The 23,134-nt window shown below is 35.8% G+C and overlaps 1 protein-coding gene across 1 annotated transcript in view; it reads left to right on the top strand.

Annotated features, from left to right (window-relative positions):
* Positions 1 to 20,098, top strand: part of SERINC1 (serine incorporator 1) — a 38,962-nt gene extending 18,864 nt beyond the window's left edge. Inside the window, exons 2-10 of the mRNA XM_014859487.3 lie at positions 661 to 822; positions 2,919 to 3,088; positions 12,257 to 12,336; positions 12,513 to 12,650; positions 14,961 to 15,130; positions 15,239 to 15,329; positions 16,704 to 16,848; positions 16,956 to 17,186; positions 18,521 to 20,098. Of these exons, the coding sequence (XP_014714973.1) occupies positions 661 to 822; positions 2,919 to 3,088; positions 12,257 to 12,336; positions 12,513 to 12,650; positions 14,961 to 15,130; positions 15,239 to 15,329; positions 16,704 to 16,848; positions 16,956 to 17,186; positions 18,521 to 18,656 (1,323 nt within the window). The 3' untranslated portion in view covers positions 18,657 to 20,098. The remainder of the gene's footprint in view (positions 1 to 660; positions 823 to 2,918; positions 3,089 to 12,256; positions 12,337 to 12,512; positions 12,651 to 14,960; positions 15,131 to 15,238; positions 15,330 to 16,703; positions 16,849 to 16,955; positions 17,187 to 18,520) is intronic.
* Positions 20,099 to 23,134: the final 3,036 nt, after the last annotated feature.

The raw sequence follows: 23,134 nt of genomic DNA, 5'->3' as shown, positions 1-23,134 counted from the left end.
TGGTCAGTCTTCATGAGAATACTTACACTGTCTTTCTGAGATATTGTGAAATGCCCTTACCAGGGTTCACCTCTTCTGATCAGGGAAGTGTCCTGTCCCCCTTGGGTAAACTGTAGTTTAATGGGGAGTTACACTGGAGAAAGTTAGCTAGCCCTGGTTGTTTACTTATCCTGTTTTGCCTAATTTTAGTAGTAATTTTCACTTTATCGCTACCATCAAGTCAGAAGAGGGAAAAGATAAGGATTCCAGTTCCCTTCTCTTCCTCCTTTGGAGTGTTTGAGAATTCTCAGAATTTTGTGAATTCACCACTCTGATTTCTGGGGGCTAAAGGGCAGGAGCTGGAGATGGGCCTGTAATTACGAATATTTTATTGCTTTTTTTAGCTAAACTTTGGTTGCTGCTGCTGCTTTTTTTCCCCTTTGTTGTTTTAACTGATTTTATTCATTTTGCTTGATAGAGAGGGCAAGTACTTTATGTTTGACTTTGTTCCATCTTTACTCAGAAATTAAGTTTTATAGTTTATAGATGATATATGTGAACCAAATAACCTTTTGTCTCTTGGTAATTAATTTCAGTCCTTTTTCTTTTTTGAGTGGATAGAACATAAATTTTCATTGTATCATTTTAAACCATACTGATTTTTAATATTTTTTTTCCCAGATACCATGTTTGTGTGGCAGTGCCCCGTGTCTGCTGTGCCGATGCTGTCCTAGTGGAAACAACTCCACTGTAACTAGGTTGATCTATGCACTTTTCTTGCTTGTTGGAGTGTGTGTTGCTTGTGTTATGTTGATACCAGGAATGGAAGAACAACTGAATAAGGTTAGTCTTTTTTTTAATTGATTAACTAAAATATATACAGTATGTGTATGCATAAAACTTATTTTTGTGTATTGGAAACAATAAAGTACAAAGTAAGGTAATCCTAATTTTAGTAGTTTATAGTCTTTTAGGAAAGACAGGCAGTATAAGGCAGTTTGTTAACTTCTCTGATGGTGGTACAGAAAATGTGCTATGGTAATAAGAGGAAATAAGTAAGTCTAGCCAGGTGAATGTCAGAATCTCAGAGGCTTCTCCAGGGCAAGATGAATGACAATAGGAAATATGAGGGTGAGAGAATATTTATGTTAGATAACATCCCTTTTAAAAGTTATCTGCTTGGGGTCAGCTGTGGGGTAAGGAAAAATAATGAAAGTTTGGGAAATGAGATTATTATGATTGTGAAAGTCACTAGCATTGTACCTGACACATATAGATGCTCAGTCAGTGTTATTCATGTCCTGAGTATAAGGAAAATACCTTCCAAGAGATGTTTATATGGTTTTGTCATGGGTCCAGTTGACTGTGGTTATGAGTAGTTTAGTTGGTGGGTGTTAGTTCTTATCACCAAATATTTCTGCTTCTCTGCTTTCTGAGGGTCATCAAAGATTTGCATTTCCTTGAGTGCTTGTGATGTGCAGGGCTGTGTCCATAGTACTGGTCGAGGAGTTGTGAGTGGAAGTGATACCTATCAGCCTCTACTTGCTGAGGCAAGATCTTTCTTTTCTGTCAAAACCTGTACATCATTTGAGATGGTGGCTTCTCCCACAGCCTGGATTCCTGAGTTGATGACTCAGGACCAATTATGTACATGTACATGAGCAAGAAATATACCTTTGGTCTTTTAAGCCACTGATATTTGGGGGTTGTTAATGTAGTAGCTTAACCTGACTAATGCAGATGATTGAATTAGCTTAATGATGGGAATTGGCCAGGTGGTGTGCTGCTCTTACATAAGGAAGTGGGGTAATTAAGGGTCTACTGAGTACACGTTGCAAAGGAGTATGGGTAGGTATTTATTGCCATAAGGTTTAAACTGGGTCAGGAAGGTAGGATTTAAGTGAGCTTGAGACTGTAGGAACCAGCAAAAGGAAGTAGCACCTTCATTAGCTTAAAAGTAATTTTTAAGTTCTTAGTTTTAAAGGCACAAATTAACAGTTACATGTTGGCATGCTGGTTTGCTTTAATGTTTTCTAGAGGAAATAATTCATTCTCATACATATGAATAGTGTATATAGTTCTGATGACTACTCCTATTTATTTCACTTAAAAATATTTTTTTGTATTCTAATTCCAGTGTGACTTTCTGAAATGGTTATCACTTTTTTTCAAGATTCTAAGTTAAAAAATAAAATCACTGCCAGCTATTATGCTGTTAATCCAAATCCATTAATTATCAGAAACAACACTTGCAGAATAAAAGGACGAAAACTGAAAATGAATTTAAGTAGCATTGGCTCTGAAAAGCCATTATTGTTCTCTTTAGTATTTAGAAACTGACTTAATTACCTTATAATTCTTCAAACATTTATTGATTGTATTTTTCTCTTATACAGATAATTCAATATTTCACAGTAAAATGCAAGTTTTAAAAAATGTGGAATAAGGGGCTGGCCCCGTGGCCGAGTGGTTAAGTTCGCGCGCTCCGCTGCAGGCGGCCCAGGGTTTTGTTGGTTCGAATCCTGGGCGCGGACATGGCACTGTTCATCAAACCATGCTGAGGCAGCATCCCACATGCCACAACTAGAAGGACCCACAGCAAAGAATATACAACTGCGTACCGGGGGGCTCTGGGGAGAAAAAGGAAAAAAATAAAATAAATAAATAAATAAATGTAGACTAAGTCTCCAAGTCAATCAGAAGCATCCAGTTTAGGACTGGCATTTGTAGTTTATCATGGGCTCACATAAAGTAAAAAAAGAGTGAACTCTATCTGATGGAAATGTTCCAGACTTACCTTGATTATGTATTTAGCATTTATAAATTGTAAAGCAAACTTCAATTTTCTAAACCTTTACTCGAACTGTTTCATTACACAGAATTTTCACATTTTTACTCGAAAGAATTCTAGATCACAAACTCTTGTGTTGTTTTTCTAGATTCCTGGATTTTGTGAGAATGAGAAGGGTGTCGTCCCATGTAATATTCTGGTTGGCTATAAAGCTGTGTACCGTTTGTGCTTTGGCTTGGCTATGTTCTATCTTCTCCTCTCTCTCCTCATGATCAAAGTGAAGAGCAGCAGTGATCCCAGAGCTGCAGTGCACAATGGGTAAGGTTTTGAATAAACGGCAATCTCAAAGTCGGGGTAGCTTCTTTCTCAGGAATATTGAGTCTATCTGAAGAAACGTTAAAGTAGAATAAATTTACACAATTTACAGAATTATTTTGTTACTCATGAATGACGAGATAAGAAAATCCATCCCTACTAGAGAATGTCAGATTTCAGAAATGCCTCGGGTCATTTATTGGTATAATCTCTGACGCATAGTGTTTTATATTTTCATCCTAAAAAAAGGATCTACCACATCTGTAACTAATAATGAGGAGCTTATTCCTCCCTTCTTCTCCTAGCTTTTGGTACACCAGTCTCACTACATAAAACTGAACTCAGTTCCTTAGACCTACAGGACAAGCAAAATGAAAAACTTGATTCATAAACAGGGTGATTGAGTGATTTCCCAAATGGCTGGTTGTACTGGACAACCTAAAAAGAAACTTCAGGGTCCCTTTTATTAATATAGACCACCACTTCTGGTACTCATTTTGAATGTTTTAAATTATATCTCCGTGAGGTTTTTTCCCCCCGTAAATTAAAGGAATTTTTTTTTAGTATCTATTATTGCCTCATTTATTAGCACGTGCTCCCAAAGAAAGGAAGAATGAGCAAGTGAAATATAAATATTAAGGAAGAAATGTGCTGTGACAGATTGATTCTATTTTATTTTGTTCCCTTAGTCATTTTTGTAGCACTCTTATAACCATCTTTAGTAAATGTGTTTTGAAACACTTCTCAAAATGCATTGAAAAATGGCTGTCACGGCCATTCTCTAAGATAAAACTCTTCTCAAAGTAGCATGCACATAGCACTCTTACAAGCATCTTGATGTGTTTTTTTAATTGAGACATAATTGACATATAACATTGTGTAGGTTTGTGGTGTACAAAGCGTTGATTTCTTATGTTTATATATTGCAATATGATTATCATCACAGTGTTGCTAATACCTCTACCATGTCATATAATTATTATTTCTTTTTTGTGGTGAGAACAATTAAGATCCGGTCTCTAGCAACTTTAAAGTCTATAATACAGTATTGATGCTGATACTCACTATGCTGTACATGATCTCCAGGACATATTTATTTACTGATCTCAAATCTGTACCCTTAAGTAACATCTCCTAGTTCCCCCTCTCCCCAGACCCTGGTAACCACCATTCTGTTCTCTGTTTTTATGAGTTTAACTTTTTCAGATTGCACATATAAGTGATATCATACAGCATTTGTCTTTCTCTTTCTGGTTTATCTCACTTAGCATAATGTCCTCAAGGTCCATCCGTGTTGTTGCAAATGGTAGGGTTTCCTTTTTCATGGCTGTATAATATGCCATTGTGTTTGTATACTACAATTTCTTTATCCGTTGGTCTGTTGATGGACACTTAGGTTGTTTTCCTATCTTGCTTATTGTGAATAATGCTGCAATGAGCATGAGAGTGCAGATATCTTTCCAGTATCATTTCCTTTGGCTAGATGCCTAGAAGTGGAGTTGGCTGGATCATATGGTAGTTCTATTTTTAATTTTTTGAGGAAGCTTCTTACTGTTTTCCATAATGGTTGAACTAGTTTACATTCCCACCAGCGGTGCACAAGCGTTCCCTTTTCTCCACATCCTCGCCATCACTTAGTATTTCTTCTTGATAATAGCCATTCTAATAGGTGTGAGGTGATATCTCATAATGGTTTTGATTTACATTTCCCTGATGATTAGTGATATTGAGTATCTTTTCATATACTTCTTGGCCATTTCTAAGTCTTTTTTTGGAAAAATATCTATTTAGTTCCTCTGCCTGTTTTTTAATAGGATGGTTTGTTTTTTTGTTATTGAGTATATGAGTTCTTTATATATATTGTCTATTAACCCTTTACCCAATATTTGTTTTGCAGATATTTTCTCCTATTTGGTAGGCTGCCTTTTTAGTTTGTTAATGGTTCCCATTGCTGTGCAGAACCTTTCTCAGTTTGATGTAACCTCACTTGTTTGATTTTACTTCTGTTGCTGTGCTTTTCGTGTCTCATCTAAAACTCTTTGCCAAGACCAGGGGCAAGGAGCTTCATCTCTGTTTTTTTCTTCCTAATATCAGTAAGTTCCTAATATCTTTTACAGCATCAGGTCTTAAATTTAAGTCTTTAATCCATTTGGAGTTAATTTTTGTGAGTAATGTAAAGTAAGATAGGAGTCCAATTTCATTTTTCTGCGTATGGTTGTTTAGTTTACTGAGCATTGTTTGTTAAAGAGGCTGTCCTTTTCCCATTGAGTGTTCTTGACTTCTTTGTCAAATCTTAGTTCATTGTATGTGCAAAGATTTATTTCTAGGCACTTTATTCTGTTCCGTTGGTCTATGTATTTTTTTTTTTTATGCCAGTACCATACTGTTTTAATTGTTATAGCTTTGTACTATAGTTTGAAATCAGTAAGTGTGATGCCTCCAGCTTTTTCTGCTTTCTCATTATTCCTTTGGCTATTTGGGGTCTTTTGTGATTTCATAACACACTTTAGGGTGTTTTTTTCTATTTCTGTGAATTCAAAGGGATTGCTTTGAATTTATAGATAACTTTGGGTAGTATGTACATTTTAACAATATTAATTCTTCAGATCCATGCACAGAGGATATCTTTCCATTTGTCTGTTATCTTTTTCAATTTCTTTTATCAAAGTCTTGTAGTTTTCATTGTGCAGATCTTTCACTTCCTTGGCTAAATTTATTCCTAAGTGTTTTATTGTTTTTGATGCTATTGTGAAGGGAATAGTTTTCTTTCTTTCTTTTTTGGATATTTCGTTGTTAGTGTTTAGAAATGCAACTGATTTCTGTATGTTGATTTTATATCCTGCAGCTTTAGTCAGTTTATTAATTTGTTCCAACAGTTTTTTTGGTTGTCTTTAGGATTTTCTATATATAACATCATATTATCTGCAAATGATGACAGTTAGACTTTTTCCTTTCTGGTTTGGATGCTTTTAATTTCTCGGTCTTACTTCTAATTGCTCTAGCTAGGATTTCCAGTACTAGGTTGAGTGAGAGTGGCAAGAGTGGGCACCCTTGTCTTCTTCCTGATTGTAGAGGAAAAGCTTTTACTCTTTCACCGTTGAGTGTATTAGCTGTGGGTTTATTATATATGGCCTTTATTTTGTTAAGGTGTGTTTCTTTTATACCCAATTTGTTGAGGGTTTTTATCATGAAAGGATGTTGTATTCTTTGAAATGCTTTTTCTACATCTGTTGAGATGGTCATATGATTTTTATCTTTCATTCAATTATCACATTTATTGGTTTGTGTATATTGAACCATCCTTGCATCCCAAGAATAGATTGCATTTGGTCATGTTTCTATAATCCTTGTAATGTGTTGTTGAATTCGGTTTGCTAATATTTTGTTAAAAATTTTTACGTCTTTATTCATCAGAGAAATTAGTCCATAATTTTCTTTTCTTTTAGTGTCCTTACCTGGCTTTGACATCAGGGTTAATGCTGGCCTGTTAAAATGAATTGGGAAGTGTCCTCTCTTCTTCAATTTTTCTAAGAGTCTGAGAAGGACTGGCATTAACTCTTCTTTAAATGTTTGGTAGAATTCACCAGTGAAACCATCTGATCCTGGGCTTTTCTGTGTTGGGAGGTTTTTAATTACTGATTCAATCTCCTTGTTATTGGTCTGTTCAGATTTTCTCTTTGTTCCTAATTCAGTCTTGATGGGTTCTATGTTTCCAAGAATTTATGTGTTTCTTCTAGATTTATTCAGTTTGTTTGCATATAATTCTTCATAGCAGTCTCTTATAATCTTGGGTATTTCTGTAGTATCAGTTGTAATGTCTCCTTTTTCATTTCTGATTTTGAGTTTTCTCTCTTTTTTTTTAACTCTAAAGGTTTGTCAATTTTGTTTGTCTTTTTGAAATACCAGGCTCTTAGTTTCATCAATTTTTCTGTTGTTTTTCTGGTCTGTATTCTGTTGTGTTTCCATTTTCATTTGTTTTGAGATTTTTTTTTATTTCTTCTTTGCCTCTTCGTTTTTCAGGAGTGTGTTATTTAGTTTCCACATGCTTATAAATTTTCCAGCTTTCCCCTTGTTAATTTCCAGTTTCATTCTGTTGTGGTCAGAAAAGATACTTAATGTGATTTGTCGTCTTAAAATTGTTAAGACTTGTTTTGTGTTCTATCACATGATCTGTCCTGGAGAATGTTCCATGTGCACTTGAGAAGAATGTGTGTTCTGTTGCTGTTGGATGAAATGTTCTAGAAATGTTTTAACTTAGGTCGATTTGGTCTAGTGTATGGTTCAAGTCAAACATTTCCTTGTTAATTTTGTCTGGATGATTTATCCATTGCTGAAAGTGGAGTATTGAAGTCCACTGCTATTATGGTATTGTTGTCCGTTCCTCCCCGCAGATCTATTAGTATTTGCTTAATATATTTGGGTGCTGCAGTGTTGGGTATGTATATGTTTACAGTTGTTATATATTCTTGTTGAATAGAATTCACCCTTTTGTCATTTTATTATGACCTTTGTTTCTTATTAGCATTTTTGTCTAATATAAGTATGCTACCTCTGCTTTCTTTTGCTCTCCTTTGGCGTTGAATATCTTTTACCAGCCCTTCACCTTGAGTCTTTGTGTGTCCTTAAAGCTGAAGTGAGTCTTGTATGCAGCATATAGTTGGTTCTTGTTTTTTTATCCATCCAGCTGCTCTGTGCCTTTTGATTGATGAATTCGGTACATATCAATTTAGGATAATTATTGATATGTAAGGACCTACTAATACCAACTTATTCATTGCTCTCTGGTTGTTTTGTCTTTCCATTGTTTCTATTTCCCCTTTTTTCTGCCTACCTTTGTAAATTGGTGATTTTCTGTGGTAGTATGCTCTGTTTCCCTTTATCTTTATCTTTTGCGAGTCTACTCTAGGTTTTTGCTTTGTGGTTACCATGAGGGTTACATATGACAGTCCATTTTAAGCTGATAGCAACTTAACTTCTATTGCATACAAAAGCTCTACTTATTTACTCCTCCCCTTTTATATTTTTGATGTTACAATTTACCTCTTTTTATATTGTATATTTATTAACATTATATTAGCTGTAATTTTTTAATACTCTTTTCCTTTAAGCTTTGGAATTAAGGGGTTAACACACCATCCTATTATAGCGTTAGAGTTAGCTAAATCTGACTGTGTATTTACCTTTACCAGTGTGTTGTATAATTTTATGTTTTCATGTCACTAATTAGCATCTTTTTATTTCACCTTGAAGAATTTCACCATTTTTTGCAAGGCAGGGTCTAGTGGTGTTAAACTCCTCAGCTTTTTTCCATCTAGGAAAGTCTTTCTCTTTCATATCTGAAGGATAGCTTTGCTGAGTAGAGTATTCTTGGCTGGCAGTTTTTTTCCTTCCACACTTTGAATATGTCATTCCACTTTCTCCTGGCCTGTAGTGTTTCTGCTGAGAAATCTGTTGATAGTGTAATGGGAGTTTCTTTGTAGATTACAATCTTTTTTTCTCTGGCTGCTTTTAGCATTCTTTCATCGTCTTTGATTTTTTGCAGTTTCATTATTTTAGTCCTTTTTTTTTTTTATTAAGATTATGATAGATTACAACCTCGTGAGATTTCAGTTCTACATTACTGTTAGTAATGTTGTGGGTACATACTTTGGTTTATTGGACTTTGCAGATAGTGGTTTGTTTTTCTTTTTACAAATTAAAGGTTTGTGGCAGCCCTGCATCAAGCAAGTCTATGAATGCCATTTTCTAATAGCATTTGCTTAACTTGTGCCTCTCTGTCACATTTTGGCAATTCTTGGGAATATTTCAAACCACCAACCTGATCAGTTAGCAGCCATCGACATCAAGGCAAGACTCTACGAGCAAAAAGATGATGATTTGCTGAAGGCTCAGATGATGGTTAGCATTTTTTAGCAATAAATTGTTTTTTAATTAAAGTATATATATATATTTTAAGACATAATTCTGTTGCACACTTAATAGACTATATAGTGTAATCATAACTTTTTTATGTACTTGGAAACCAAAAAATTCATGTGACTCAGTTTATTGCAATATTGGCTTTATTGTGGTGGTTGGAACCCACAGTCTCCCTGAGGTGTGCCTGTAATCTGTCTTGGAGAAAGTCCTTTTTTTTTTTTTTTTTTTAATTATTTATTTATTTATTTTTTTAATTAAGATTATGATAGATTACAACCTCGTGAGATTTCAGTTCTACATTATTGTTAGTAATGTTGTGGGTACACCACTTCACCCTTTGTGCCCTGCCCCCAACCCCCCTTTTCCCGGGTAAGCACCGATTGGTTCTCCTTGTCTATATGTTAACTTCCACTTATGAGTGGAGTCATACAGAGTTCGTCTTTCTCTGTCTGGCTTATTTCGCTTAACATAATACCCTCAAGGTCCATGTTGATGCGACTGGAACAATTTGGTCCTTTTTTATGGCTGAGTAGTATTCCATTGTGTATATATACCGTATCTTCTTTATCCAGTCATCAGTTTCTGGGCATTTAGGTTGGTTCCACGTCTTGGCTATTGTAAATAATGCTGCGATGAACATAGGGGTGCATGGGACTCTTGGGATTTCTGATTTCAGGTTCTTAGGATAGATACCCAGTAGTGGGATGGTTGGGTCATAGGGTATTTCTATTTTTAACTTTTTGAGAAATCTCCATATTGTTTTTCATAGTGGCTGCACTAGTTTGCATTCCCACCAACAGTGTATGAGGGTTCCTTTTCCCCACAACCTCTTGGAGAACGTCCTTTTGCATTGAGATAATAATCTAATCTATTAGCTTTATGAGTTGGATGTCTAAGATTCTCCCAGGTTTGGGAAGTTCTCAACTGCTATTTCTTTAAATAAACTTTCTTCCTCCTCCCCCTCTCCTCTTGTCTGGAACTCTGATTATTTGAATATTAGAATCCTGTAGATCATGTAGGCTTTGTTCGGTCTTTTTCATTCTTTTTTCTCTGTTCATCCTTGATTGAGTTGTTTTCAGAATTCCTGTCCTCTGGATCACTTATTCTGTCTTCCATTTGAGCTCCCCTGCTGTCCATGTTCTCTAGTGCGTTTTTCATTTTTTCATTGAATTCTTCAGCTCCAGAATTTGTTTGGTTCTTTTTTATGATTTCTGACTCTTTGCTAAATCTCCTGTTTTGTTCATGTACTTTTTCCTAAATTGCCTCTGTGTTTTCTTGTAGCTCTTTGAGTTTCCTCCAAAGAGCTATTTTGAATTTTTTTGTCCACCAGATCATAAGATTTCATGCCTTTGAGCTCAGTTATGGAATGATTATTATCTTTTGATGATTAAATGGCTTCTTGATTCTTCATGTTCCTTGTAGTTTTCTGTTGCTGCTTTCACGTTTGAAGTAGCAGACACCTGAAATCTTTACTATTTGCTTTCATATGGCGTATATTGTTCATTGATCTTATTGTATCTCGGGTTCTCTCTGACCTTATATTTATATACCTGCTATACACTTCTTGCTCCCTTTCATGGAAGAATTCTTAAGCTTTTATGTCTTTGGTTCTTACAACTCACCTGGCTTGCTATTGGAAATCTCTTGTTTTCTAGAAGTTGGCATTACAGCTCAAGTTTGTGGTTTTTCCTTTGCCCACATATTGTGGTCTCTTTTTCTCAGAGAACTCCCATTACCAGATCTGCTCTTGCTGCTGCATTCAGGGGAACACATACAAGGAGCTAGCCTCAGAGTGGAGGGAGGTGTGGGTTTAGCACTCGGTTGTTTGGGGTCCCACACAGTCACTGGAGAGATCTACATCTGAGGTTCCCTCAGAGGCTTGTGAGCAGACTTGTTGCTTAAGTCCTGAGTGCAGTCAGCAGGAACCGTGTTCCTTTAGTGCTCTTTAATATTCGTATCTGCCTCTTTCCCCATCTCCTCCCTCCCCTTAGTAGTGAAGGTTCTGCCTCAGTACTGTAGGTGCTGCTGGAGAGAAACTGGTTTCTCCAGCTCTCCTTTTCCCGTTGGAGAGTTAGCTGCCAGATAATGTTGGTGCTGTGTTGCCTTGCTGGAGGTGCGGCATTGGGCAAAGTTCCTCTTCCCCTCTCTGTTGCATTGAAACTCGTTTTTTTCTTCTCCCACATGGCATGCTGGAATGTCCCCTCAGGGGAGCTGAACTATTACAAATTTTCTGTCATCCATGGGTAGTTGCAAAAGTCAGCTCTCTCTAGATTTTCCCCAACCTCGGTCAGAGGGGGTTGGGGCAGGTTTGCTGATCCTGCAGCCCACACTGATATCTGTCTGCCTGTTAGCGGATTCGCACTCAGGTGCGTGAGACTCTTCTCAGGTGTTGGCATTTGTTGCTGGATCCTACAACTTCCACAGAGGTACTTTTGTTCTTGGATGGATGCCTAATTGTTAAAAACTGGTGGACAATGAAGTAGGGACATGTTATGCCATGATGCTGATGTCTGAAAAGCTGCTTGTTTTAAATTTCTATCAAAGTTTTCAGTGGAGCATTATCATTTTTAAAACCTAGTCATTTTTACAGTGCACCTTAACACTTTCACGTATTATCCCACTCATTATGTAAAATCAACCTGTGAATTGGAACTAATATTCTCATCAGAATGAATTAGTAACAAATATACAGTAGTCCCCCCATATCTGTGGAGGATATGTTCCATGACCCCCAGTGGTTGCCTGAAACCATGATAGTACTGAACCCTATGTATACCATGTTTTTTTCTATACATACATACCTGTAATAAAGTTTAATTTATAAATTAGGTACAGTAAGAGATTAACAATAATAAAATAGAACAGTTATACTGTAATAAAAGTTATGTGAATGTGGTCTCTCTCTCAAATATCTTATTGTACTGTACTCACCCGTTTTCTTGTGACGATGTGAGATGATGCCATGCCTGTGTGATGACGTGAAGTGAGATGAATGACGTAGCAGTATTTTGGGGCTGAAGTTGACTCTGGGTATCTGAAACTGGAAAGTGAAACTGAGGATAAAGGGGGACAACTGTGTCTGTCTAAAAACTCTCCTATAATAGTCCTCACTTCTCATTTTCAGGATATCCTCAGAAAGAATAGAACAGTCACATAAAGTGTAGCTATTCTTTAAGATGCTCCTCAAAGATTTCATATATGAAACTATTTGTTGAATGAATGTTTATTAATAAAAAATCATTTCTTTTTTAGATTCTGGTTCTTTAAATTTGCTGCAGCAATTGCAATTATTATTGGGGCTTTCTTCATTCCAGAAGGAACTTTTACAACTGGTAAGAAAATCCTTTTTTTTTTTTAAAAGTCCTGTTGATATTTTATAACGAAACTTAACTAATTATTGTCTGGAACTGTACCTCCATTTGTTTTTATTTCCCTTTTTGTGTTTTATGATTGTGATAATGAAGTAATTGAAACCAGCCACTCATTTGTTGTGTGTTTTTTCTTTCAGTGTGGTTTTATGTAGGCATGGCAGGTGCCTTTTGCTTCATCCTCATACAGCTAGTCTTACTTATTGATTTTGCCCATTCATGGAATGAATCATGGGTTGAAAAAATGGAAGAAGGGAACTCGAGGTGTTGGTATGCAGGTATGCTTTTGTCTCACAGCATCTTGAAGACAGTTGAACTTTGAAGGTGAGAGCAGATATGGAGACTATAAGGAAGCCAGGATTTTTATGCTGTAATTTTCTGTGAAGAGGTTTTTTAGTGGCATTCTGTCACATTGTGTCAGCAACTTGCTCAGAGAGCTTCTGGTAAATCAACTTGGAACATACCAAAGAATCAGGAAATAATCCAAAAGACCCTGACTGGCTAAAGTAGATGTTTCACAGCCTACTGCTAAAAGTGTGTACATTGTACACCCTAATTTCCCAGCCTTCAGCAGGTTAAAAGTAAAATGTTAAAGGGACCAGGACTCCTAGAAATAGATAAACAGTGGTATAATTTCTAAACGTCAGCAAGCAGGAAAAAATACAAAAAGCAACTCTAACATTTTATGTAACTTTACAGGATGCCTTTTATGTGTATCCGTAATACCTAGGGGAATTCTCAAGTACTGTAATTAATTAATGTATGTTTATTTAAAATAAGCTTGAGTCCTATGGTTGTAGTGTAAAACAAGGATCAAAATTTGGATGCTTCCAACAGATGAACACAAATTGGGGAAGAGAACCAGGTTTAGGTGCATGTTCAATTCTTGTGCTAATAGTGGGTCTGTGACGTACAGGAGAGTGTGAAGGCCCTGTCTAAAGTGCATAGCTGCTGCTCAGTTCCAGCCAGTAATTGCCTTGTGAAAACATGAACCCAACGTGGCTTAATTTTTCTGATTTTTTTCAAAATAAGCCATAAATCCAGATTTTTATGTAAAATGATCTGAGTTTCAGCTCAAGAAAATTTTACATCAGAGTGAGAGCTAAGTCTAGTGTAACTGTTAGCCTAGTATTTCTCTCACACAAGTATTTTGTTGTCCTTGATCTCACTGGCCAAAATAAAGAAAGCTTGGGGCCTGGTGAAGTTTGATGCGCTCTGCTTTGGTGGCCTGGGTTTGGTTCCTGGGCACAGACTCATACCACTCATCAGTGGCCGTGCTGTGGCGGTGGCAACCCCTGTACAAAACAGAGGAAGATTGGCACAGATGTTAGCTCAGGGCCAATCTTCCTCAACAAAAACAACAACAACAACAAAAACTTTAAAAAAAAGTTTGGTATTCAAGGAAGTAAGCATTAGTCATTTGGAAAATAGACTTATAAAGAAAACCTCATCCTTTAATGCAAAGTCTAATGCAAGAGGTTGTGCTTTGTTCCCTACTGTATCCCCAGGACCTGGAACCTTGTGGGCATTCAATAAATATTTTGGGGATGGATACCCTGTTATAGAGGCACATCTGCATAAATACACGTATTTTGAGCACACATTAGTACAAAAACTAAAACATGTATGTTGAAAGTCACATAGAAGAAACTTAGTTGTCTATAATGACTTACTCTTCCATAATAAAATTCTTTTTAAGATTTTGGTTGCTGAGGAAAAGCATCATTGTTTTGTGGGCTTAGCATTAACAATGAAAATATTGTTTTTGAATGCCCTTATTTATAACTGAATGATTACAGTCTTTAAAAACCTTAAGTAGGGGCTGGCCCAGTGGCGTAGTGGTTGAGTTCACATGCTCTGTTTCTGCAGCCAGGGGTTTGCAGGTTCAGATCCTGGGCACAGACTTACACACCACTCATCTGTGAGTGGCATGCTGTGGCAGGTGTCCCACTTATAAAATAGAGGAAGATTGGCACAGATGTTAGCTCAGGGCCAATCTTTGTCACCAAAAAAAACAAAAATAAAAACTTAAGTAATACAGTCATGTGCTGTGTAACAGTATTTTGGTCAGCGATGGACTGCGTATCTGATGGTGGTCCCCTAAGATTAGTACCATACAGCCTAGGTGTGTAGTAGACTATACTATCTATGTTTGTGTAAGTACACTCTGATGTTTACACAACAATGAAATCACCTAACAACACATTTTTCAGAACATATCCCTGTTGTTAAGTGATACATGACTATATTCCTTTTCTAGTTGTTTTCCATATTTTGAAAAGAATGGCTAACGTGAATGTTTTGTGAACTCTATAATATAGATACTATTATTAATAAAAATTATATTAGCTGTGTTACTAACTTCTTGTCCTTGAAAATATACTAGTGACCATGTGTAAAGACTATAAAATTCTGTGATAAAGTTCAGAATTAATTTTGTTCCCTGCTTTTACAGTCTGCATAATGCTGACAGTATTAGTTGCTTAAAATATATTTTTGAATAAAATGATTGTTTTAAAAATGAGCCCTATGCTTAATTCCTGATATTTGTGATAAAATCTAACTGTCCAATTATATTTCTTTCACAGCTTTGTTATCAGCTACAGCTATGAACTATCTGCTGTCTTTAGTTGCTGTCGTCCTATTCTTTGTTTATTATACTCATCCAGCCAGTTGTTCAGAAAACAAAGCGTTCATCAGTGTCAACATGCTCCTTTGCCTTGGGGCCTCTGTAATGTCTATACTGCCAAAGATCCAAGTACGCTCTTTCTATCATTAGTTTTTATGAAGCTTCTCTTTTTGTAAGTTTTCCTGAATCTTGAATGATGTCAGAATATTTATCTGTTGCCTAATGTTTTTTTTGTAGGAGTCACAACCCAGATCTGGCTTGTTACAGTCTTCAGTGATTACTGTCTACACGATGTATTTGACATGGTCTGCTATGACCAATGAGCCAGGTAGCTTTTGTTTGCTTGGGTTTCTTTCTTTCTAATGAATCCTGCAACTGTACTTTTCTTCAAAGATGGTAATTTTGTCAAATTAAGCTGTTTAAAAATTAAGCTCCTGTAGGAATAAAGAGTATGGACATACTACTATTTTCATCTTTGATGTATTGCTATATTTTTTTATCACTTAGTTTCTTTACTAACAAAATAATAAATATGAAAATTATAATATACGTAATTTGCTCAGTGTATATGATAGTGTATATAGAAAGAAAGAAAAAGCTGTTCAAATCCTTCTTGATGCATTTGTAAACAGTATAGTTTTTTTTCACTCGTTGTTTTTGTCTGTGACTGCCTTGCAAGTGAATATAATTGGGCTTTCTAATGAATCTCTTTATAGGCCAGTTGCATTGAATTCCATGGAAATAGAAGCTAATATGTGTCAGTTGGGGTAAAACAAATTAGTGAGAAATTATTGTTTTTTGAAAAGGAAAAAAATGATTTCTTTAAAAAAAATTATAAAATATATTCTCTGAATCTCACTTCATTGAGTTTACAAGCTCTGTAGCTGCTTTACCACTAGTAGGAGAAAGGAATTTTTTTTAGTATATTAGGAGAAAGATTCCTTATTATTTTTGTCTAGGTAAGTGGTTAGAAAAAAATTACAAATAATTTGCTTTAGAAATTATCCTTATCTTCATGGCTTTAAGAAGAAAATTATTTGCATTGGTAAGATGGTGATTGACATGTCTGGCTTTGTGGGAGGAAAAAACATATTATGGACACTTGAGTAAATAATTTACCAGCCCCACTTTAATTCTTTCTTACAAGAGTTAAACTGAGTAAGCATTAGGTCATTAAGACTTATTTGGTCATTTCCACAAAGCATTTGCTGAAATTCTAATTATGTGTAAGCTGTCTTGCCTATATAACAGTGTACTTTGACCAACTGATAAACATCATAAAGTCACTGTTGTTATTTAACAATATACAGTGGAAAAGCCAGTGCATTTTGGTTTAGAACATCTGAATGTTACTCTTAATTCTGCTAGAGTTTTATTATACTTTAGAGAGGTCATCTAAATTTCACCTATTTCCTGATCTATAAAAAGCTTAGTAATATCTCTCAGCTCCTGCATGAGGTTGAAAATGAAATTATTTTCATTTTCAAGCACTTCTATAAAATTAGCACTGTAAAAGTTCTCATTATTCATAAATACAAGTTGTCGTAAAGTGTTTTTTTGTTATATGTGTGCCCTTTTCCTGCAAGACTTTTTGAATTTGCAAGGGTATAAAGAGTTCAAAAGAACTAGAATTATGCCCTGAAAAATAAATTATTTTTTATACTAGGTTCACATTATAATTTGACCTTGATTTACATTACAGAAACAAATTGCAACCCAAGCCTGCTCAGCATAATTGGGTACAACACAACAAGCACTATCCCAAAGGAGGGGCAGTCTGTCCAGTGGTGGCATGCTCAAGGAATTATAGGACTAATCCTCTTTTTATTGTGTGTGTTTTATTCAAGGTAAGAAAAATGATGAATCTTTTTTAAATAAGAAGTCTAGCCATCTATGAAACACTTTTTTTAAGTGCCCTTTTTCCTTCTCTCTTCCTAAACTGTCTTTCATGTAGCATCCGTACTTCAAACAATAGTCAGGTTAATAAACTGACTCTAACAAGTGATGAATCAACATTAATAGAAGATGGTGGAGCCAGAAGTGATGGATCAATGGAGGATGGAGATGATGTTCACCGAGCTGTAGATAATGAAAGGGATGGTGTTACTTACAGTTATTCCTTCTTTCACTTCATGCTTTTCCTGGCGTCACTGTATATCATGATGACCCTCACCAACTGGTACAGGTACTTATATTTCCTGAAAACCTGGCATGAGGAAATTCTGATGGCTTTTTCATGATTCCATTGCAAAACATGTGGTATGAAATACTTTTCATCCTGAGATGTATTATAAAATTTACAGCTAATGAATAGTGAGATCAGTGTGAGAAATGCAGACTTGACTTCCTTGCTTTAGCAGTAATAAACATTGAAATATTTCTAAATCTTGAAGAGATTAAAATAGAAAGTTTCATGAAACTAACACATTTCTTACAGAAATAGATGTTGATAGTTGATCCAACGCAATGTTTATTTTTCTTTTTTTGATACTGTAACTGGTTCCTGACATAGTACAGTAAAAGACCTTTGCTGTTTTCTTCAAACTTTGTTGTTAAAAGCTCTGAAGTTTTCATAATTGAAATGTGCATATATTAATATAGATAGATCCTTAGAACTCTTTAAAACTGTAATTTTTATTTTTATCACTTCAAAACTAACCCATAAATCTTTTTCTGGTAAGAGGAAGGTAATGATTAATATTACTTTATTTTTAAAAACTCTAATTTGTTCAAATGATTAATGAAAAATTCAGTTTAAGATTCAACTGTATGTTTTGGGCAGTTTTGTTTTTAATAATTTTTAATGCATAATACCCTTAACAACTTGTAAGAAGCCTTTGAATACCAGCGAAAGATGTAGAAAAAAGATTATTCTTTATCTCATTTGAGGACAGCTTTATTGACATTTATTGTTGAAAAATATATATTTTTTAAAATTCCTATACTGCAGCATATTAAGCTGTAAGAATCCAAATAGTTCTCACTTCACAGCTTTGGCTGTCAAGTAATTTAGTAGTACACATTAAGACTTCAGATCAAAAATATTTTCAGTGTGTTCCATTAACACAAAAATCAGTTAAATTTGGGAGGTATTTCCTTCCCAATCTCTTAAATCTGAGAAGGTGAAGGGTGGGTGAGGGGCTCCCAAATGCACTTTGAACAGATTATATGCTTTATTCAGGATAGCATTGATAAATCTTTTGTTATCCAGAGGTCATACGCAATTTCTCTGCTGTCTCATAACTACTTAAGCCAGAAATACCTAAAGAGCCTGAGTATTCTGTAAAAAGAGCTACCGTAGAGGCCTGTGTCCTTTACTCCTTTAAAGAGAATCACTAATTTTTACCTTCACATTAACTAGTAAAGCGGTATGGACAGCAAGGCAACAGATTGGTCCATCAGCTATAAATCTCTTACCACAAATTGTATACAAAGCAGACTTCTGAAGTACTGAAGCCTCTTGCTAGCTTGATGGCTGATAATCCAACCGTTCCCCTTTTTGTTTTCCTTAAATTTTAGGTATGAGCCTTCTCGTGAGATGAAAAGTCAGTGGACAGCTGTCTGGGTGAAAATCTCTTCTAGTTGGATTGGCATCGTGCTGTATGTTTGGACACTGGTGGCGCCACTTGTTCTTACAAATCGTGATTTTGACTGAACAGGACTTGTGGCATGAAAGTCCCACTTTGATCATTGCTTATTTGACAGTATTCCCAACTTTTGTAAAGTTGTGTTTGTGTGGCTTCCCACGTAACTTCTCCAGTGTTCTGGCATGAATTAGATTTTACCGCTTGCCACTTTATTCATTATATTCTTGCCAAGTGTTGATATGTGTGTTAGAATGAATTCCAAAGAGAGTTTTATGAGTATGATGGTGAGTAGGAAAAGTGGGCATTGTTAAGTATCCTTTGCTCTATGTCTGAAAATAAGAGTCAAACAAAATTGCTTAACAGTTTGATTTTTAAATTATGTTAGAACTTAAGCTATTTTAGAAAGTATATATGGAAATGTATGGCTGCCTTTTGAAATATTTGATGCCTTGTCCTACAGGAGACTGTAAAGAATGTGGCTATTGTAAAATTAAACAAGTGACTTACATGCCAGTTGTCTGAAAAATCTTCTTAGGTTTTTTCCCTTGATATGAAGATAAGGAGCTTAGACAGGTAAGGAGTGTTTGTTGGACAACAGTGTGGGCTCTGATGGAGACTGAGATACAGAGCCCTCACAGAAAGATGGGTGTGGGTACTAAACTGAATACCCAGCTAGGCTGTCATCTTCCCTGGTAGGGGTGGCCTTCCATACCAACATAGTGAACTTTGGTCATTATAAACACATGCAAAAGTACGGGTTCAGTGGAGAAGTTAGGAACTCTAAAAGATTTAGACAAAGGTTATGAAAAGGATAATCATGCGTTAGAAGGAAGTTGTTGAAAATCACTTTGCAATTCGTTTGAAAATCAAAGGTGGTAAATTTTTAACAGGACAGGAAGAAACTCGGCTTCAGTGGATACTTAGAATCTAGTCCAATCCTCTTGTTTTAAAAATGAAAACACTGAAACACAGACTTAAAGAGCTCAGATAGCTAATTAGTGGCTAAGTTGGGAAATCCCAAGTCTGCCAAAAATAGCTGGCATTCTTTCTCGCATTCAAAAATAATTTCTGTTCAGAATACGTGTCTAATAGAGTTTATACCTCATTAATGGTGGACAGTTTATGTGATGTGGATTGCTGGTGTCCAGGATGCCTCCACCCATAAACAGAGGCCAGGAGAATGATGGAATGCTGTAGAATAAACTCCTGCTTACAATACACTATATAGTTCAAATGCTTTTGTATTTGCTGCCATCTAATTGAAATATATAGGTTATTATAATCTTCCCACCTGAACATCAAGCAGTATGATAGTTAGCTTAGATAGAAGTTGTGCCATTGGTGTCCTAATGAATGGTAACATCTGCATTTGCTTCTTTTAAGATATTTATTAATGTAAATGAAATATAACAATGCAACTTAATTCCCTACCTTTATTCTGTATGTTGATACTGTGTTTCATGATTTTGAATGGCTGTGTTCTATCTCTAAATAAATGAATTCAGAGAAAGTGTATGGTGTATTCCTTAACAACTCAAATTCAGGTGGCTTTAATAATCAGACCTACTTTCCTCCTGTGTATGAAAGAACTGAGCACTAGAGGGGTTAACTGGCATTTTGTGTCCTGAAAATTTGAATTGTTTTTCAGGTGGTGTTTACCCTTTTGGTCCTCTGTAGGTAACTGGAGGTTGGACCTCAAAGGTGGTGTTCTTTTCCGAAAGAACCTTCAGTGGGTGGACCAGTTTAGTTTGAAGAATATTTTTAATTTATTTTATAGATATTCTACACCTGCTGTGTCCTCCAGGTACTTTTTTCTAAGTTGCCAATTGATGCTTCTTTCTGACACTTTAGATAGTATTAAAGAAAGTCCCTTACTAAAAAAAAAAAGGAATACAATTGTTTTAACAAAATGCTCTATCCCATATGAATTATCACATTGCAATTATATTTTATTCAATAATTCACTTGAAATGGTCTTAGTTTCTCCAATGTTATAGGCAAGGCAATTTCCCTAAAACTCCTGGGCATTTACCCAGAGAAATCAATCTTATATTCACACAAAAACCTGTACATTAATGTTCACAGCAGCTGTATTTATAATAGCCCAAACTGGAAACAATCCAGATGTTCTTCAGTGGGTGAGTATTTAAACACTGTTATGTCCATATCATGGACTACTACATAATAAAAAGGAGTGAACTACTGATAGAATTTGAGTGGATCCCCAGGGAAGTATGCTGGGTTAAAACATCCAATTCCAAAAGGTCACAGAGTATCATTCCATTTATATAACATACTGGCAATGATAAAATTAATGGAGAATGGATTAGTGGTTGCCCAGAGTCAGGGATGAAGAGACAGATCCTTGTGGATAGGCTGAATGTTTAGTTTTACAAGAAACTGCCACACTTTTCCAGAGTGACTATACTATTTCATATTCACACTGATATATGAGCAGTTTCTTTGCATTCTCGTTAGCATTTGATGTCACTTTTTTTTATTTTAGCCATTCTGATAGGAATGGTGTGATATCTCAACTGTGGCTTTAATTTGCCTTTCCCAATTGGCTAATGATATTATAGAATATCTTTTCACGTGCTTATTTGCCATCCGTATGTCCTCTTCAGTGAAGAGAAGCCTGATTTCTTCATGTCTTTTGGACATTTTCTAAATGAATTTTTTATTATTACTGTTGAGTTTTGAGAGTTCTTCATATATTCTAGATACTCGTCCTTTTGGGATACGTGGTTTGCAAATATCTTCTCCCAGTCTGTAGCTTTGTCTTTTCACGCTCTTAACAGTCTTTTGCAGAGCGAAAGTATTTAATTTTGATTAACTTCAATTTATCAACTTTTAAAAGACTTCACATCTTTCAGTTATCTGTCTTGCTGTCCTCCTATGTTCAGCTTGTCACTATTTGGCCAGTTTCACACCCTTTTTAAAATACTACCCTGCGACAGCTCTGAAAGCATCCCCACTGGGCAAAAGGTGTTCCATTCCTCCACTCCTGATTTTCTATGCCCTAAGCTAGAGGATAAAGAGAACTTCTGTCCCTTTATAGTGAGTGTATTAGGGTTCCCCAGGGAAACAGAACCAACAGGACATTTATATAGAGAGAAAGGCATTTATTATAAGGAATTGGCTCACCAGTTATGGAAGCTGACCAGTCCAAAATCTGCAGTGTGGGCCAGATGCGTGTAGGTAGTGATGCCATGAGACGTGGGTTCTTCTTGAGGCAGCGTGGGAGGTGTAGAACATTTGGGCTCACAGAAATGTTCTTTTGACAGTCCAATCTACTAAGTCCAAGTTAACATCAACAGTGGAAAATCAGGTTGATAAACATGTACCTTTGATCTACGCTGAAAATGGCATTTTATCTCTAGTCTTCCTTCCCCCAAACCCATAACCCCAGTCTATTCATGGGAAAAACATCAGGTACCCCCCCAGTTGAGGGACAGTACAAAATACCAGGCCGGTATTCCTCAAAGCTGTCAAGGTCTAGCTTATTTGTATTGTTGTTAGCCTGTTAGATACCAATTCCTTGAAATTTGTTGATTTACTTTATGGCCTAATATGTAACCAAATCTCAAAAAATAGTTCATAGGTACTTGAAACAAAGGTCTAGGCTCTGATTCTTAAATGTAGCATTCTGTATACGTTCATCATAATGAGTGTCATTTGGACATTTTCCCGGTCTGCAGATCTTTTGTTCTCACACTCAGTCTGTAAACTGAGTACACCATCCCTATGAAACACAGTGACACCACAAAGGCACATATAGCTCTAAGTCACAAGCTATCTCCTCTGGCCCTACATGTATCTCCCTGAGGCAAAAGAAAGTTGGAGGTGGGATGAATATGGGGGGTACTCTCTAAATTGTCTTCATACTGTGGTACTTGTTTTCCAGACAGTACACAGACCTCCTCAGGTAAACCCAAGCTAGATTATTTTTAAAAGAATTGGTTTCCAGATCTTCAATTTCCATGTGTACTCTTTCTTAAAACTGATCTGCCTGAAAAGATGCTTGAGGACAAGGCATCATCCCTCTTAACAATTATTCTTTTCACATTTGACAAAACAGATACACCTCTTAGCCATTCTGAATCATAACAAGAGGTTTTGCATAAAATCTCTAGACACCCAATAAAGACACAATTTCAAATAACGGTGAGAGAGACTACACCGGGTTAAAAAAACAAAAGTCCTTTTGCAATTCAAGTGATTTCTATTGTTTTACTTTCAACAAAATTGAAGGATGATCTAATTTAGTCACCAGCTGATAAATCATAAAAAAATAATAGTGAATTCTGGTACATAACTCTGAAGGAGTTGAAAGAATTGAGTGACACTGCTATAACAGAATTTCTTCCATTCTTATCTACTTATTTTTTTGTATTACAAAGTTTCTTAGGAATTTTCATCTATAAAAACAAAAAATAAAATTGATGCTAACTCATTTATTATACTGATAACATTCACCCTCACATACAAAAAATATTGGGAGGAAAAAACCTCTGAGACCTGTTCTTCCCACCAAAAGAAGTAC

Source organism: Equus asinus, chromosome 24, assembly GCF_041296235.1.
Source record: "Equus asinus isolate D_3611 breed Donkey chromosome 24, EquAss-T2T_v2, whole genome shotgun sequence".
Taxonomy (NCBI): domain Eukaryota; kingdom Metazoa; phylum Chordata; class Mammalia; order Perissodactyla; family Equidae; genus Equus; species Equus asinus.
This window is presented reverse-complemented; position numbering and strand designations above follow the sequence as displayed.